This window comes from Parus major, chromosome 1 (genome assembly GCF_001522545.3).
Source record: "Parus major isolate Abel chromosome 1, Parus_major1.1, whole genome shotgun sequence".
Classification (NCBI taxonomy): Eukaryota; Metazoa; Chordata; class Aves; order Passeriformes; family Paridae; genus Parus; species Parus major.
This window is the reverse complement of record NC_031768.1, coordinates 62,697,887-62,716,152: the sequence shown is the minus strand read 5'-3', so window position 1 is coordinate 62,716,152 and position 18,266 is coordinate 62,697,887. Positions and strand designations below refer to the sequence as shown.

General features: G+C 41.9%; 1 protein-coding gene across 1 annotated transcript in view; it reads right to left on the bottom strand.

The window, feature by feature from the left end:
• WDFY2 (WD repeat and FYVE domain containing 2) overlaps positions 1-18,266 on the bottom strand; it is a 63,966-nt gene that overhangs the window by 10,086 nt on the left and 35,614 nt on the right. Inside the window, exons 4-8 of the mRNA XM_033514950.1 lie at positions 11,395-11,449; positions 5,031-5,181; positions 3,512-3,624; positions 2,473-2,599; positions 501-606 (exon numbers count right to left, since the gene is read on the bottom strand). Coding sequence (XP_033370841.1) covers positions 501-606; positions 2,473-2,599; positions 3,512-3,624; positions 5,031-5,181; positions 11,395-11,449 — 552 coding nt within the window. The remainder of the gene's footprint in view (positions 1-500; positions 607-2,472; positions 2,600-3,511; positions 3,625-5,030; positions 5,182-11,394; positions 11,450-18,266) is intronic.

Sequence of the window (18,266 nt, the reverse complement as noted above, 5' to 3'; positions counted from 1 at the left end):
CTTCTACGTGGTTATACCAGAGGGAAGCAAGACCAAGTGGCAGGTGAGATTGAACCCTCAGTTAAATGACTTCTTATCAAGGAAGAAAAATGCTGGGTTGCACTTTTCCAGAGATGACCAAGAGCCTTCTTGTTTTACTTTTTTAAAACCAAAATGAATCAATCAGTCCATCCATTTACATCTGACCTGGTATTTCTCATGACGTGCTGAAAAACACAGCAGAGCATCTCAATACCCTCCTTACAGAATATCTTTCATAGCACTAATGTAATGAGCAAGAGCCATTTAGCAGCCTATTTCATACAAATCTTCTGCCAGGCGATTTCCCCTGTACCATATTATCAAAGGCACGGCATAATTGCTGTATAACAACTGGAGCATGTCCAGAAACGTTTTTAAAGCTTGGAATGATCTTGTTTAGATTGAAAGCTGCACATTTTAGCAAGGCCCCTTCTTCCCAGGACTGCTTCAGATCAAACTGACAAGAACTAAGCATCTACCTCCTGCCTCTCAACATCCATGTTCCAGACAACGATTCCCCCGTCTGCACCACAGGAGATGAGCTGCCGGGTGTGGTGAGCATAGGAGAGAGACTGAACTTTATCACTGAAAAAGAAACAAGACAGTTAGCAATCAACCACCTATGGCTACTGCACAAGTGAGCACAGAATATCAATAAAGCAGTACAAACCATTTGTTTGCCCATATGTTTCCCTCCACCACTCACTGCACACGGCATCCATCAGATGCAAATCAGTCTTTACTGTCAGACTGGGACCAGAATGAGAGTGTTGCTCATCTGGGCAGCATCCACAAAAGCAAAGACCTGTTCTGATAACTGTTTTTGCTGCTTCTGGTATGGGAGGTCCCAGCTGCACTGGGAAGCCTCAATAGGGTTGCAGCTTCTGAAGGCACATCTGGATGCAAAAACGCAGCCCTGGTAAGTTACCTTCTTGTCAGAATGTCAGTAACAACTTTGTTTTGTAAATCTCTGCAACATATAGAAACACATCACTGAGAAACTACTGAAGATTTTCTTTTGACACTATTCAAAAATAATGTAGGAACCACTAAATTGTTCCTAAGCCTTCTCATAATAAGGTGGAACATTTAGGGGTTTCTGTTTCTTCTTTTAATGAAAAAAACATGGGAGGAACAATTCAGCGTAAACTCCCAAAGGTGGGCTCAGTCCTTAATAAAACAAAGAAATTTAGGCCTCATCTCAGGCTATTTGCAACCTGGGATACAAAGACTGTACAACAGTGTCATGGGAAAAAAAGGTTGCAAAGACACAGGCACTGAACATAGTGTGACTAGAAATCATCCACAACCTTTGGTTTCCCTTGCTACCACCACTGGTCTTGTCAGCCAAAAGGACTTGCATGCTAACACATTTATCTGTGCCTATGGCTGAACCTGAAGAGGGGAATCCATTCACAGGAGAGTTCAGGACAGCACTGCCACCCTTCACATTGCCTGCCTCCCAACACCAGAGGCACCATCAGGATGTGTAGGATGCTGTGTTGTACAGTTCCAGCTGACAGCCACCACACAGATTAAGGTCCAGGGGCTAACTTCGTATTAGAACTGATTTCCACAGCAATAAATCAAGCAGTGATGCATTAGCAAGCACCACTGGTAGGGTATGAGGGTGACCTGGGAATTTTAGCTAGAGCTCTGCAGTGCTCTGAAATCCCAGAGGCATCCCAATCATTCAGCAGAGTGCAGCATCACCCAAAAGAAATGCATGAATATGTAAGAAACTGTTAGCTCAAAACCACCATGGGGTTTAGTCTCTCCAGACCTGAGCCTGGCATGCAAGTCCCACATATATGCAGTCCCAACACTCTGAAACCAACTTGTTGCATTGCCAGTGTTAAAAAGTAAGGAGTCATTGCCACTAGAGTCATTCTGATGTATAATCAATGCCCAGCACGGGCTTACCCCATCTTCAAAGACGTCTACAGCTATGCAAATATACTTGCAAAGATGATGCCTCTTTGCACTGAGGAGATGTGAAGGCTGCTACGGTTAAAGGTCAAAGCACATCACTTAGAATTCAGGCTGTAGGTGAAATAGCATGGAGGAAAAAGAGATTAATTGTCCAAGCCCGATGCTCCCTCTAGGGGAAGGAAAGACCTTGACACTTAAAAACCGAGAATTTCCCTGGAGCTGTTATCATTTGAGGAGCCTCCTCTTTCCAACAAAGGCACAGGCTCTGGTACAACACATTCAGGAATACAGATGTGCTTTCCTTCACCATCCTCTGTTGACTCTTAAAACAGCCTTTGGGCCCAACACTGGAAAATTTACTATAAGCAAATTATCCCTGTTGTATATGGACTACAGGGAGTCACACATACAGTCTTGAGGCTTTGTGTAGACTGTAACCTTTGGGCTGTTTGTTTCCAGATGTGGCTTCTGCATTTAGCTTTCCTCCTATAAAAGCAGGAGGAATGGCTTTGAACATACTTATGTCCTTGCAGCTCGATGGCTGTTCCTTTTCTTCCTCCAATATCCCACATTATAATGGAATGATCAGAACTGCCTGAGAATAAAACTCGCTGTATTGGGTCCCAGCAGAGAGCAGTGACACCACCTGCAATAGCAACACACAAAACAGTCATTTTATTACAGAAAGTGGAAGATTGGAAGGCAGCTAAATATAAAGATACAACAAAAAATATGGAGTGATTAAAATGCAGATCCCTTTGGCAAAGACTATGCAACCATGTGCTTTCCAGTGGAAAAATAAGTCTAGAAAAACTACTGAAACCCCATCTTGCTCTTCTGTGGGCACAGGGCTTCACTGCTATTTGCAAGGGTGAATCCACTGAGCAGTAAATTGTGAAAGAAGAATGGTCACAGTGAGAGCTACACAACTTTCAATCTTCTTAATTTCCAGAAGATTAAAAAAGAAGCAAGTGTGGAATGCCAGGGGAATCTTCTCAGTATCCTAGCACATGGACTGAACTACATTGTGCTATCTTGAGCTACTAGCACTTAGTTAGAGAGGAGGGATATGAAGAAAAAATGTTGAGGAATGACACAATTTCTTCTGTTAGATGGTAGGATCGTATCCAGGGCTGATCCTTTCAAAGGGTGATGGGGCACAAGTCCCAGCAGTGAAACAAGCATTTAGTGCCTCCAAGTGGTGCCTATTCCACTTGGAATAGGCAGGTGTCTACTGATACAGATCTTGCCTTTAGCAGCATCCTTTCTCTCTCCCAGAACTACCACAATTTGTTCAAATCTCACTCTGCTTTAATTAGCAGCTACTAACTGTGGCATTTTCTGCCACAGGTGTGTTCTGCTCAGAGCTCTGATCACTCTTCTTTTTACCAATAGAGTTTCCCTGAACTGCTGGGACACTTGAAGAGCTATGTCCCTTCCACTGTAAGCATAAGCACAAGCCATCCTAGTGTATCACAGGGCAGTCCAACCACCATGATGCTGAGCACAGATAAAGACCCTCCTGAGCATTTTTCTGGGTCTCCTTCTGAGGCCTTACCTGTGTGTCCCTTAAATGTGGTAACAAGGCTGCAGGACTCTTGCTCTAGTTTCAGGATAGTGACTTGCCCAGAATGGTCACCAACAAATACATGCCGGGTTTCCACATCAAATCTGAAGGACAGATGCTGAGGAAAACTTATTATTTACACAAGCTTTGCATTCCTTTCATGACTTGCTAATTCTTTTGACATGAGTATACTGCAATCTTGTGAATAGTGCTCCAGTCTCAAGGAGGTATTAGAGTTTACTTTTAGGCACCTGTTCATCTTAATAATGCTAATACCTGTTCACACTAATAGTGCAGTATTCCTGGGTGAGAAAAAACAAGATTATTCCAGGACACAATTTGTGGTTTTGTTATGAAAGACCATTGAAGTAGCCCTTAGTCATGAACATAAGAGTTGTCTCCTCAGGCTTTGTAACTTAAGTGCTAGAGTTGGATGGTATGCACTCTCTCCCTTTCAAAAGTTATACAAAATACAAAGGGGTCCTGATTTTAAGCACACAGAATACTGCAGAACAAAAAAAACCCCAGACCTGTTCCTGGTTATGCCAAATATTTTTGCAGTATTTGCCAGTGATTCTCCCTTCCACTGCTTCCACTGCCCTCCACCATCATAATCAGATGACCCAAATTAAACTGTCCTCCAAAAGGTTTTATCAGTGAAAATTGGCTGTTCTCTAGAGAGATTTAGGGAACAACCAGATTCTTGCATCATGCTTTAAAAAATATTTAACAATGAATTAAGAAGTCTTTCTGCCATTTAGATTGGCTGAATTACCAGATAATATAAAACAAGTCCATCTTGAAACAATAATTTTGAGTCAGTATCACTTCTCATGAACTAGCAAAGCATACATCATCTATACCACAATCACTCTGGGGCATTAAAGGGTCTGTTTATGCTAACCTCTGTTTTCAGCCTAAGAGCTCCTACTTTTCCTTTTTCCTTTTCATTTGCAATAAAGCTGAATTAATATTTCTTTTATTGTCAGGCAGCTGGGGCAGCTCTATGTGAATAAGCCACCTGAGTGCCATTTCTGGAATCATTTACTCTTTAGTTAACCCAAACTCCCAATAAATAGTGAGCAGTTCCAGAGTGAAAGACAAGTGCTCATTATTTTTTATCAAAGTAATTTAATTTTTACCATGCATACACACAGGCACTCTGACCTGACCACCAACCTACTTTTGCTACCATTAATTCTCTGAAGAAAGCATGCACTGCATGTTTAACTGAAGGCTCTATCCATATTTATTACAATAGCAGACCACAATAGGTTGTGGATCGCCCATTGTGGCGCTCAAAAATGCTTAGACCTAAATATGCCACAACACATTAAGGAGACAAAGCAAGAAGAACTGACAGTTTTTAAAATTGGCTTTAAATAACAGTTTCTCTCACAAAGCACTGAATACATACAGGGCACAAAATTCGGAGGACAACTAGACAAACAAACTAAAAAGACTGAGTGCCAAAGAGCAGAAATAGAACTGAGAGCTCAGCAAAGGATACTGCAGGCCGCAGGCGCCTGCGCTGGTGCGGTACCCCCCCAGCCGCTGGCCACTCTCCGAACAGTGCCACGTGAAGTGCTTGTCTTGTCCGGTGCTCAGCACCCACTCCATCTCCAGGACAAACAGAATCATGATGACCCTGCTCTGATGAGCTGAAAATTAAGCAGACAGACCTATAATCACACATTGCAGAGAAGAGCACGGGGGCAGACAACCATTGCAAATACCAACTGCACCCAACTCCTCCACTCACACTTCCCTACAGAAGCAGCTGGTGTTTAATAATCCTGTTGACATCAGCTTCCATGGAAGCTTGTAAGGTCCCTGCTCTGCATGTTCAGCATTTGCATGAGAAAGAGTGGAAGCAAGACTTAATTCCTTCAATGCCTATTGCAGTCATTTATCTTCTACAGCAGCAAAAGTCTTCCCTCCATCATTGTATCATCACTAACAAAGCTGCCACCTGGAATGGACTTGGGGCTCCATTTGAACCTCTTTTCAGCTACTTTTTGACCGTAGTCAAAAATGAAAATGCCTACACTGCTGCTCCTCTTGCTGTGAAGTTTTGGTGGATCTGGGCTGTGGTACCCCAGCAGAACAATGAATTACAGCACAGGCACAATGCTGCACTAAAGGGAAGTTTCAGCATTAAAAGGTTACTGGAATAAAAATTAAATAAAATATCACAGGTGTGGTAGATGAATGGAACAGCTGAAGGAATAAATTTCTACCGCTACAAAAACAAAGCTATCAAAAGGTTTTCATTAAAACAGGGGGATGCATGCTTGTTTTTTGTATGAATGACCAGTGGGCTTAGTCATGAAGTGCTGATTGAGTCCGTATTCTAATAAAACAAGTGGCTGGAAAGACATACAGAACTATTCCCAGCTGTAACCTAATGGTGAATGCCACACTCCTCATTCTACAGCCCTAATGGTTTATTGCAGTTCTAAGATGCAGCAACATGTGTCACATGAATTAGACTGCTGGTATTTGTTTGCATAAAAACTGGCACAAAAAAAGATTGAATATGTTTAGAAGCCTAAACACCATCCCCAAGACTCTATCTGAAATGCAGAGAATTTCTTCAGAACAGTATGGGAAGACTGTTGTCTGTCCTAGACAAATGTGCAGCATATATGAGAGCTGTGTTCAAACCTCACAAGGGGGAACTACCTGTAGGAAAGAAGAGGAGGCTCCCAAGAGACAACACTGGCCCTGATCCACACTGCTTTTTCAGACTGAGATTGCCTGAGCAGAAAAGTCAATAGATTTATTGACACAACTTGCCATAACAGTGATAGGCAGCTGAACCAAAGTGTCAGGTGTAAACTGTGCCCAGATGATTTCACCCTTGCCCATTAGAAGAGCTCAGATTTTGGCTTTTCCATTCACTTTTACATTCCAGGTAAAAGGATGGGGACCATGCAGGAGTCACTTGAAGTCTTTCAAATAGATCCCATCTCCTCTCTACCGTTGCTTTCTCTGGGAAGAAATTCAGTAGCCCCATGCTTATCTTTAGCCAACTGTTGTTCTCTCTGGGAACAGCTGCACCAGCCAGTTGAGTGCTGCACTTCGGGACACGACTGCTGCCACACGCACCTCACGGGCTCACAAACATGCTCCAGGAGCTTGTGTGAACCATCAGTACCACACACACCCCCATGCATTTCCACAGGATGTGCAAAGCTGGCTGAGGTCAGACTGCTCAAGGCCTATCCAGAAATGTTTTCTCTGCATGTGGCAAATGCTACTGCTAGCGAAAGCTTCTGATGGTTTGAATTGGTTGTGAGGATAGCTGGTACCACCCAACTCTCATAAACCTCCTTCTACCTCCTAAAACTTCTAAAAGACAGGGCTTGCAATTTTTGGTCGAAGTACTACCTGTGGGTGCTGAGGCAGCTCTTCCTGGCAAGTAAGGAGTAGACATTAAAAAATGGTACTTGCCAAGAGGTGGATGGGGTGTACATGACAGCTTTGCTTATCTTCCCTCCCCAAAAAGAGCTTTCAACTCAGCACTCTGTTGTCCACATGCACCTATTAGCTGCTGCCACCACACACATGCTGATGGCAGATATATCTGAAACAAGTGCAAGTGCACAGTGGAGATCATCTAAGTAAAGGAGCAAAGAGAAGACAAATGCAATCAGAAAGTCACTTGTCCTTAAGAGGGAATTTGACTCATGTAAAGCTTAAATAAGCAAAATATTAGAAGATTGGAAGCTGACAGAAGAGCAAGGAAGGGATCTGGGCCCTAGGATTAACACAGGTTCATCATCTTGAAGCAGCAAAAAGCTGGTCCTTTGTTAATTGAAGATTTGATCACCATTTGTATGCAGAAAAATGTGGAGCAAGCAATTCCAAAGCTGCTCATTTGTAACAGCAGCAGGATGGAGATGGGATGGAGTGTGAATGTGGTCACAGCAGAAAAGAACTCTAAACAGGCACCAGGCAAGAGCAGATATGTATAAACCAGAATGAGAAGAGAGCCATTTGTGGGGAAAGATCATGCTGTAAAGAAGAGAGAGAAGCAGCAGAGAAGAAGGGCACAGGTCCATGTGCAGCTGGAGGGTGGGAGGGAGCAGGGTAGCTGTTCTGCTCTACAAGACAGCAGCAGTGAGCACTATGCAAAGGGCAGGCTGGAGTAAGGATGGAAAGGCTGTGCCCAGAGAAGAGAAACTGCAGCTGGGAGCTGCAGCTGGGAGGTGCACTGCAAGATATCAGCAAAGGAAATGGAGGGCCAGTGCTGTGTATAAAGGCAAAATTCTGAGAAGCATGGTCAGTGCACAGTCACACAGTGATGGGCAAGAAGCTGTTCTGAGGGGTTACAACAGCAAAAACTATCAGCAAACACCAAAACAGAGATGGAATTTGCCAGGCAGAAAAAAACTTAGCACAAGCAAGGAAAGCACAAGTGAAGAGGCTGTGCTTAGGCGAAAGCAGAAGTAAGGGCATGACATGAGCTGGCCTGAAAGCAGAGGGTCAGGGTGACACCCTGGAAACAGGCAGGCTGCACAAAGCATGGGGCAGAAACAGGTCTACGAATCTGGCTAAGCAGAAAAAGCATGTGTCAAACAAACAAACAAAAAACACAAAACACTAAACCAGTAGTTGTTATCTCATCCAGAGGAAGCACAGCAAGATGGTCCAGGTGCAAGAAGCAGTGTAGAGAAGGCCATAAAGAATGGGAAGCAGCAACAGCCATATGGACCAGCCTGTGAGGGGCTGGAGGGGGCTGGAAGCCACAGCTGCTGAAAGAAGGGAAAGGTTTCTTGCAGGAATGTGGGAGGAGTTGCCCAGGGAGAGAGCAGAGACTGTCTACACCTTCAGATGGTGCTGTGACTGAAGAAGAGGGGATGATGTTACGAGAGACAGACACACAATGAAAAAATTAATTTCCCAGAGCATCCCAAATGGTGCTGATCAAATGCTTGCACTACTCCTCCTTATGCAAGGGAATGAGTCAGCGCCTGCAGGAGGCCAATGCCACAAGACCCACCCTGGAGTCCTGACTAATCCTGTGTCACATCCCCCATCACTGCATTCAGATCCCTTTCAAGAAATAAGATTTCACAACTGCACAGTGCTGCAGCAAAACCTCCACAGAGCATGTCCAGCCATGTACACCAGCAAGGCCAGGCTCCATAAGCCACCAGACCTGGCTGCACACCCCTACCAAGACCAAAGTCTTATTCACAGCTTATCCACCTGCTGTCATTCTCTGTCACCAGATCATTTGACCAACACGAATCAGCATGATTCAACTAAAGCCACTTAGTAGGGTAAATAAAATTATTTACTCCCCCTAAAACACTTTTGAAGAACATAAAGGTCTTACTTGAAAACTTTAAGTAATTTTTTTTAAAACTGAGACTTTTAAAACAAATGAACCACTAGAAGGCCACCATACCAAACAAAACCACCTGTTCCTTTTTAATTTTTCCTTGCCCAGGGTTTTACCAAGATGCTTATGACAACCCCAAAACTCAGTGTGGCCACGTGAGGAAGGTGCACTGCAGGCATAGGGTTGTGGAGGGAGTCCTACTGGACCATGTGAGGAAGGTCCATCTCTGTTGGATCTTGATATACCTACCCAAGGGACTACAATGCTCTTTCCTGCATAGTTTCCCAGACACTGTGTTGAAAATGTGGCTCTTTCCTCCTTGCTGCGTCCCAGCTGGACTTTGGACCAAGTAAGGCTGCTGGTAAGCCCAGATCCAGTGCTCTGCTTGGAGGCAAATTTAGCACGAGGAGCATGAAAGTGCCTAACACTGTGTGGACCAATGGCACTACAGGACTGTACCCTGTGACTGACAGCTGATCACAGAGCACTTCACTTTTGCGATGTTTCCTCAGCACTCCAGACCTCCAGCATGGGTCCAGCCAAGCCCAGGGACCAGGCAGAGGGGGCACTACATTCCTTCACCAGCACCTGATGTGAGGAGTGGAGAATCCAGGAGCATGTCTTTTTGGAGGGGGGTGGTGGGAGGCACTCTGCTGTGGAGCAGAGTCATTGGTGTCCTGAAAACAGTGGGGAATCTCTTTGGGTTTCTTTTCTCTTTCCTGCCTTGCACTGTCAGAAAACTGTTCACTGCAATTGTCCAGGTGTGTGCAGTGAGACACTGGCACAGGCTGCCCAGAGAAGCTGTGGGTGTTCCATCCCTGGAAGTGTTCAAGGCCAGACTGGATGGGGCTTTGAGAACCTGGTCTAGTGGAAGGTGTCCTGCCCTTCAGGCAGGGGGGTTGGAACTTACCAATCTTTATGGTCCCTTCCAACCCAAACCATTCTATGATCCTATGAAAAACCTTCCCATGGTGAGACAGGTAGGCTAGGAAGGAAAACGACTCTAGTTAGGAGTGTGGTGAGCTGCAACACCTCTCCATTGTTGTTAGTGGACACTCAGAATCCTTTGCTCTCCAATATTTGGGGAATCTGAGCTCTTGGGTTTCCCCTCAGGACAGCCCATGACCTCTTCCTATCCAAAGGTGTCCTCTAATGTTTGCAACATATCTGGCACACTGCAGAAAGCCATAAGAACAGCATTCATTTTCCTTCTTTTCTTTTCTAATTTTTTGAGTTTTCCCCAGACCTTCAGTGGGCTATCACAGCCAACTGGCTTTTCTGAAATACTGCCAAGAAATCCATCCTTCTCTTCTAAAATTTTCAGCATTTTCCCTGAAGAACTCATCAAGAAAGTCATTCTCATGCATATGCTGTTCTGCATCCACAGAATAAAAAACTTCAGCTCACCCTCTTTAGTGCCACGACATTTAAATATGAAACTTAGCCGCATTTAACTTTGGTGACTGCAGAGCAATCACAAATTTGGATACTTAACACTTGTACAGTCAGACTGCAGCAATCTTATTTAAGATTCACATATATATATATTATCTTCATTGTATATTTTTCTTCAGTTTTTATAAGCTAAGAAAAAAAGCAGGCATTCTAGCTTAATTTTACAACACACCAGACATTCATGAAAGACTCACACCTTAGCCATGCTTTGCAAAAATCAAGATTCTCTTCATACCTTAAAATTGAAATGTTACAAAGTGATCCCCAGAGCCTTCATTTAGAGATTTAAATTACACTCAATCTTTCAAGGTATAAAACTAAAAATATACGAGTAAGAACATTTTTTAAAATGTATGTGAGAAATGTCAAGCTAACATGTCCGAGGCTTCTATACAGAAACATAATGCTTAGTATATAACATATGACACCACATAATACCATACCACCTCCTAGTCTAACAGAAAAAAAATTATAATAAATTGTCACATGTATTTGTTTCTTTTATAAGAATACCTGTCCAAAACAATGTCCTTAAGAGGTTTGAAAGGATGAATAGCTAGGTTTCTGAAAACATCACATCAGTGAGCACCAGACTCTAATTAGAAAAGGTATGGACTGGCATTTCTTGACTTTTTACTAGGAGAGGTATTCACTGATAATCTTGTGGTTACTGGAACTGACAGTTACTGAAATACAACCAGGCTAACCCCAAAAGCTTCAGCCTTCAAAGATGGGTTAGTTTCTTAAGTTGTTTCAGTACATACATTGGATTACGGAAAATTGAAAATTAAAACTCCTATTCCCCAGACATGGACAGTTTGTTGTCTACCGTGACATTCCAAAGGAACATTTAAAAGGAAAAACAGAACATGAAACAGCTCTTTTAAAAATCTTGTTATCTCAGAATAAACACATTATAGATCTATTGATAAAACCAGCATCTACATTAGTTAAAAAAAAAAAATTCTATCATTGTAAGGGAAACTTTTCCATTCATAGTCCTAAAGAAAACATTAACAAAAATTAATGACAATACAAACCAATTAACATGGATTGTGCTTCTTACCCTGGTAACTTTTCACTAGTGTCATCTTGTTGTAATCTTCTGATAAAATGAATTCCTGAGGGAGGGAAAGAAAAAGCAAAAGAAACAGAGCTTAGAGATGTGAAGTGTTTGAGACTGTTTACACTTGAATACTTCACCTAGGTAAGTTCTCCCTTCTTCACAACCACAGCCCTATCTATACTTTTAATAATTCTGAATACCTAAAAATCTAAATTCTGTCACTTTTTACAGCTGCCTAAGACAACATGGTGAGTGCTTCTGAATGGAATAAATAAAAAGGAACCAGTAAAAAAGAAGTAAAAAAAGCTGACAGAAATGACTGGCTATGAGCTGAGGTGCCACAAAATAAGGAACCTGACACCTGGCGAATTCCTGCTGCTCAGGCCCACCTGGGCAGAAACCTGCATGTGTGCACAGCTCTGTGTGCCTACATGTACATTTGTGTACACACACATATCCTTGTGTGTGCATACACTAACTACACCCCAATGTGAACATTCAGGAAATGCAAAATAAATATGTAAGAGACCCTCCAAATTGCTCAGTCCAGACTAGGTACCAACAGTACGTGATGGGAATGGAATGCATTTCAGGTTTCTGTTGAAAAGCCTCTCAGTGCTTCAGAGAAACAGAAACCCAAATTCTTCTGTGTCCAGGCAAGAGCACACCTATAGGGACAGGCTCTATTGTCTTGGTGTCATTGCTGTTCAGTTTCCAGTATGGCTTTTGCATGGGGAAATGTTGATCACAGCAGCTAAGAGTCTGCATGGCAGCCTTGGCTCCTGCAGAAGTCTGAGGTGATTAAACTCACTGACCACCCAAGTGTTCCTGCAGATTGTTTTGAAGAGGAGAGTTACTCAAAACTGGGGAAACAGAATGGCCACAACCAAACTCCTACAACATCTTTCTGAAGGAAACACCCAAGCAAAGGGTAGGGTTTGTGGCAGCACCTAGTGAATTAGCTTTCAGAGAGCTGTCAGGTATCTATGTACATGTATCAGATACTCAGAAACATAAAATAAAAAATGAAGGAGTGTAAAACCACATTATTTTAATAATTTATAGCAAACTACAAAGAAACTCCCTGTGCTAATCTGCCTAGAGGACAGAAGAAGTAAAACAACTCATCTAACCTGAAATAGGATGGAAAACTAAAATAAACGTTACAAATGCAAGATAAGTGAATTTGATAAACATATAGTTGTGAAATGTTCTTGTGCATATGCCAAAAGCACTGGAGAACACTGGACTTCAGAAGCCTACAGACTATGCTTAAGGGAAACCAAATGTTTAATGCAAAAGAGCAAAAGACATTCTAACCCCCAACAAGCCAGTGTTTCTCCCCAGTTTCCGAACCACAATTTAAAAATAAGTCATTCTGCATTTTCTGTTGGGTCACTGCAGGTAATCTGTCTGGCCTTCAGCACCAGAATTAACCAAACATCTACTGCTTGGCACCAAGGTGGAGAGGTTACAGTACTCATCTGTGGAACATCTGCACATCCCAGCTTCCAGAAACACAACTGTGAGTGATTTGAGGCAGCTATGTATTCTGCTCTCTCTATGTTTCTGCTCATAAATTTGTTAAAAATATGTTCTCTTAAATTGCTCTACTTCATCTTCCTTTCCTTAATCTGCTCCAGCTCCCGGTAGGTTTCCCTGGCAGCTGAGCACTACAGTGGGGAGCATTACTTAAACAGCAGTAACAAATATATTAAGTCATCTGGATTTCTATACCAGGGTCACCTTACCTCTACAAACCTCAGAAAGTTAAAAATCTGCTATACCTTTCCAGCTACTAACACGGGAACTTGTTTTTGTTGACCACAACCTGAAGAATACTATAACATGAAATGCTTCACTACAAAGCCTATTTGAAGCAGGACCCTTTGCTAGAATTCTTTCTTCTATTGTTACCTAAAGAGAACTTGCTCTAATTGCTGCAACACGTGATGGGAAGATATGTCTGCCTTTCCCACCAATTTGGCTGTCCTTGTCTCTGACTGCAGTGGCACACAGATGCTGGTGACTTCAGGTGGGATGTAGAGCGGATTGCATTGTCACTTTTATTTGCATTTTTATTTGATGCAGCCATTCTGTTTTGTGACCCAAAGAGCTCCACAGTTTCAGTGGAAGACTGAAAAGGCTTTTGAATATCTCCATTCTAATACAATAAATCAAGCATGTGTGGTTTGTAAGGTGCATCCAAGTATTGATCACCACTGTATTCTTTAATATAAGCCACAGCTATGTACTATCAATACACTGCTCCATCCAAAATAAAAAACAAATATGGTACAAGATAAACACAATTTCAGTTAACCTAAATAATGGTTATATTTTTTTTTCCCCTCAAGACTTCTTGCATATCATTGTCTTCTTGAAAGGATATGGTAATTTGTGATGCATTTTCTAATCTCTCTGCAGGTCTCCCCACTTCCCTTTACACTCTCGTGTTCTTCCACTGCACTTATTGCCCTCTCCCTCTTCAAGCCAAATGCATTAGTTGCGTCACTAGACAGGTATTTTAGCACAGGGCACCTTGCTCATGAAATTCATGCCCTATTGCACATACTATGTGTCATCTGCACTACAAAAACATCAACTACATCTCTTTAACATTGTACCAGCAGAGGCTGGTTTTTTATCCTTGCCTACGTAGATATTTTGCTCCTCTCAGAGCTGCTGACGCTCAGTTCTCATTAGGCAGCTTCTGGCTCTTCTTAATGAGCTGGAAAAGCTGGGGTCACCTACACAGCTCAGTCAGTGCTTGTTAACAGAAAAGATTTCTGAGTCCTGTGTAAGCCCTTTTGCACAGGAGGGGTTGGGACACATCAGAGAACTCAGGTTCTCTCAGGTAAAACCAAACACTCTCCTTGCAGGGATTAAAAACAACTTCTCTGGCAAGATCACACTTTATCCTTCAGAGGTGGTTTTGGAGCTATTTTACTACCTTTTTGTCATACTTAAAACATTAATGCTCAGGCTTGCCTGTTTCACGCAAGCTTATTATTAAACAGTGACATGGTACCATGTGTACTTCACAAAGTGCAAAGGAGAATTCTTAAAAACTGTCAAAATCTAGCTGTCCAAAAACTGTGTACAAAGACTCCCAACTATTCCTTTGTGTATCACACCTCCCTCACACCGAAACACATACGCCCACCACAAACTTCTCTTGAGCAAAAGACTTCTGTAAAACCTCATCCGAGAAATAGTATCAGCATCTTGTTTAAATAATTCAGAGTCCTTGGCCATGGGGCTGGGTGACAGGGTCCAGCAACTAAGGAAGATCCATGCCTTCCCAGAGCTTCAGGTATATGTCAATTGATGTACTGCAAAATGGAGAACTCTCCTTAAGCAACTGAATCCATTTCTGAGTTAATAATCTTTATATATTAGTTATGTGTTACCCACGCACAGGATAGTTCCTGCCCTGGGGAATTTACAATCTGCTCTTTGATAAATGATACTATTTTGATAACATCTATGAATCTCCCTATAGGCTTGACTTTATCCTGCTAACACAAGTGACTGACTGCACTCTCAGGTCTTCCAGGGAACAACAAACCTGCTTCAGAAATGGAAGACAATGAAAACTCTTAAATCTTCTGTCAGACACTACATCTATATTTATTGGGAAAAACCCCAAACCTCTATAAATAATGACAGCATTTTCACTTTATTTATTATATCATTTCATTTCATTTCTTGAGGTAAAAAATACTGAACTCCCCACAACAGCAGAGGGGAAGGTTGTACATCAACAGGTAGAGCCTGACTCAGTCTCAGGTATTCAAAATACTGTTAATACAAATATCAAACTTGTAGACAGCTGCAAGATCAGATGAGGTGGAAGATGAATTTACCTTAAGTACCATCCCCAAGGAAGAATTCTGAAGGGATTATTCTGGTGCCCTGTTGTCCTTGTGGCTCTGCTCACATATATAACAGCTTTGTATAGACTTAGTCATGGTCAGTAAAAAAAAGATGTATTTATTTCATCTTCAGCTACTGAAAAACTGAATCTCTCATTTCAATCTCCCCAGATATGAAGAGAGAACTTGATGCCATTTCATAATGGTTTCTAGAAAAAGCAACATGGGTGCATCCAAAGACAAGTCATCTTTCCTTTACTGGCTGCAGAACGTAATGCTTAACTTTATCTATCTAGGAAATGAGTTTTCATATGGATGAAATAAAGTAAGAAGTCTCATCTTACAAGTGGTCTCCTGTTTACTGCAAGTGGAACACCTTTCTTCTGTTTCTTGTGGTATCTTAAGAGCCCTGCAGCCATTAGAGTATGTTTTTTTCCACTTCTGAGCAAGGAATTAATGTCCAGTCTTTTGGCTTCCAAAAGGGATTTCAAGTAGTCCCTAAGATGTCATTCCTTCTCAAAAAAGGTTTGCAAAGTGTAAAAAAAGCAGATAGCAGAAAGTCTGGTTTTTTTACAATAGGTTCCATCACTCTTCAAGCAAGATGCCAGACAATCTCTACTCAAGATAAGGTTGTGCTGTGCTGCACAAACATTTGTTTTGTTTCCTCATGCTGAGAAGTGACAAAAGGTTAAAAACAATCTCTTCCTCTTTGTAGGAGCAAAAGTTGCTGCTTTGTTTCACAAAAGAGGTGGCCATACAAGCTCACCTCAGGAGGCTTCACTGGAACTTCTTTCTGTGCCAAGAGCGTTGCTGCCCATCCTTCTCCAAATGCAGCGTACACATTCCCAAGGTGCCACACTTATAACCAAAATCCGTATGGCTTACAAAAATTCCACACAGAATAAAAAAAGACACTTCCAGTTCCTTATCTCCATTTACACCTGAAAGTACTTCCTTGCTTTGTAGAAAAAATCATTTGAGATTATGTGTCACTCTCATGACTATCAGCGCATAGCCCTTACAAGGAATCCTCTCTTTCTACCCAATGTGAAGGTGCAGAATAATTGTCAGGGTTTTACTGGTATAGTTGGATGGTTTTTTGTTTGGGTTTTTTTTTGGCCCTGCACCCAGCATACACAAGTGTGCTGGGCATTACAGAAGTGCCAATGTGGAGCAGCTGACTAATTTCCAAATATTTCAAGCTGCTTAAGCAAATTGCCTGTACTTTTCCCTTTGAGGAAATTAAAATAAGGGTACTAAGGTCGCCCTGCTGCAGTAAATTCTGTCATTTTGTGGTTAGTGTGCCCTGCTTATGTATTCCTGTGCTAAACTAATCATCATAGCTGGGCCCAGGAAAGAAAATTTATCCTTTCCACTAGAGGGTGGTTGTAATCCACGTTCAAAAGCACCTGGGGATGTTCTCTACACCCAAATATTTCTGGGATTTGAAAATGGGGTTCGCCTTGCTCATCCATTCCCACCTCCACCACTTCTTGCAGCACATTACAGTTGTGGCTTCTCTTACAAGTAAGTCCTCGGTCTGCTACAGATGAAAACATTTAATCTTTTGTACAAATCTGTGGAGTGCATTTTCCCCTACCACACAAGTGCTTGCAGCTACAGAGGATTAAATCAAGCAACACAGACAAGCACCTCCCCCTTCCTATATATTTGTATCCAGAAGACTGGGAAAAGAAAAACCCAGCTTAGCAACAAATAGAATCTGCCTTAGACGTGGCAATATAAACCTATAAATATCTGAAGTCACATGTAGGTTTATCACCTGCATATCTCATTTACCTTTTTTAGCTTCAGAATGGAAAATATTTGACCCCATTTACTCTTAAGCATCCTGTGACTCTTCAAAACAAAATGCCCCCAAGACAAAGGACACATCTCTAATCATGCCAGAGTATTTAAATACCTTATTTACAGTTGCCTTCACATTCCTCAAAGGCCTGGTGAAAACAAAAGTGCCTAGTAGGATCAGCAAATTTCAGCTATTTCAGAGTGGGAAGGAGAGAATTTCAGAGGTGCAGAGAATTCTCTGGAATCTGTCCCATCTCCTAGACACAAAAGGAAAAATCTCCTACAGGCACACAAAAAGTCTCTGCTACTAGGCATTAATAGCTTTATAGGTCAAAACCTTCACATCTTTGATGGAGCTTACAGGCAACAACTAAAAGGGTCACATCCCCTTTCCCAAACACCATACTGGCTTTAGTGCAGACAGCTGCCCTTATATCAGCTTGAAAACACTCATTCAGTTAGAAAGCCCCTAAGGCAAGATAACAGCAGAAAAATCTGAAGTGATGGTAAAGTGATCTTAAACTGAAAGAGGAATTTATTGATGAGGCATAGGTGAAAAATATCTCTGACCCATGATTCTTCCACTCTTCTAAAGTGATAGAGCTTTTTATTCATCATCCCACAAGAAAAATCCAATTAATAAGGTCAAATGCTACCCTCTATGATAGATCTAACAGACACACTCCTCTTTTAATATCCTACTTCCTTTCCACACATCTCCATCTCAGATGTTAATGAACCAAATCTCTCAGCAACCTCCCTGCCAATTAGAAGCAGCCCCCCTGAAGGGAGAGGAAAACAAAATCTGAAGTTTGGAAAAGTAGACAGACATAGAGCAGAAATCCACCTTCTGCCTCTAAAATGATTTTTCCTCCTCTTAATTGCTGCTTTCAGAAAACTTTGGTACCATGTAATTAACAAGTCACTTAAATTTAATAAAACAACAGCTGTTTTTCTGTGTTATTTTTTAAGAGATATGCAAATTAAGACAGATTGTTGACTTGCTTAATAAATACTGTAAATCCCACTCAAACTCTTTGTGGCAGCTGGAATAAGATTTTTAATAATCTAACATTTTCTGCACTACAGATTTAGTTCCACTATCATTAAAAAGTCTGTCTCCCAAATACTACCAAAAATATTCTCACCACATCATCACACACATACTTCTCAAAAAGGAAGCAT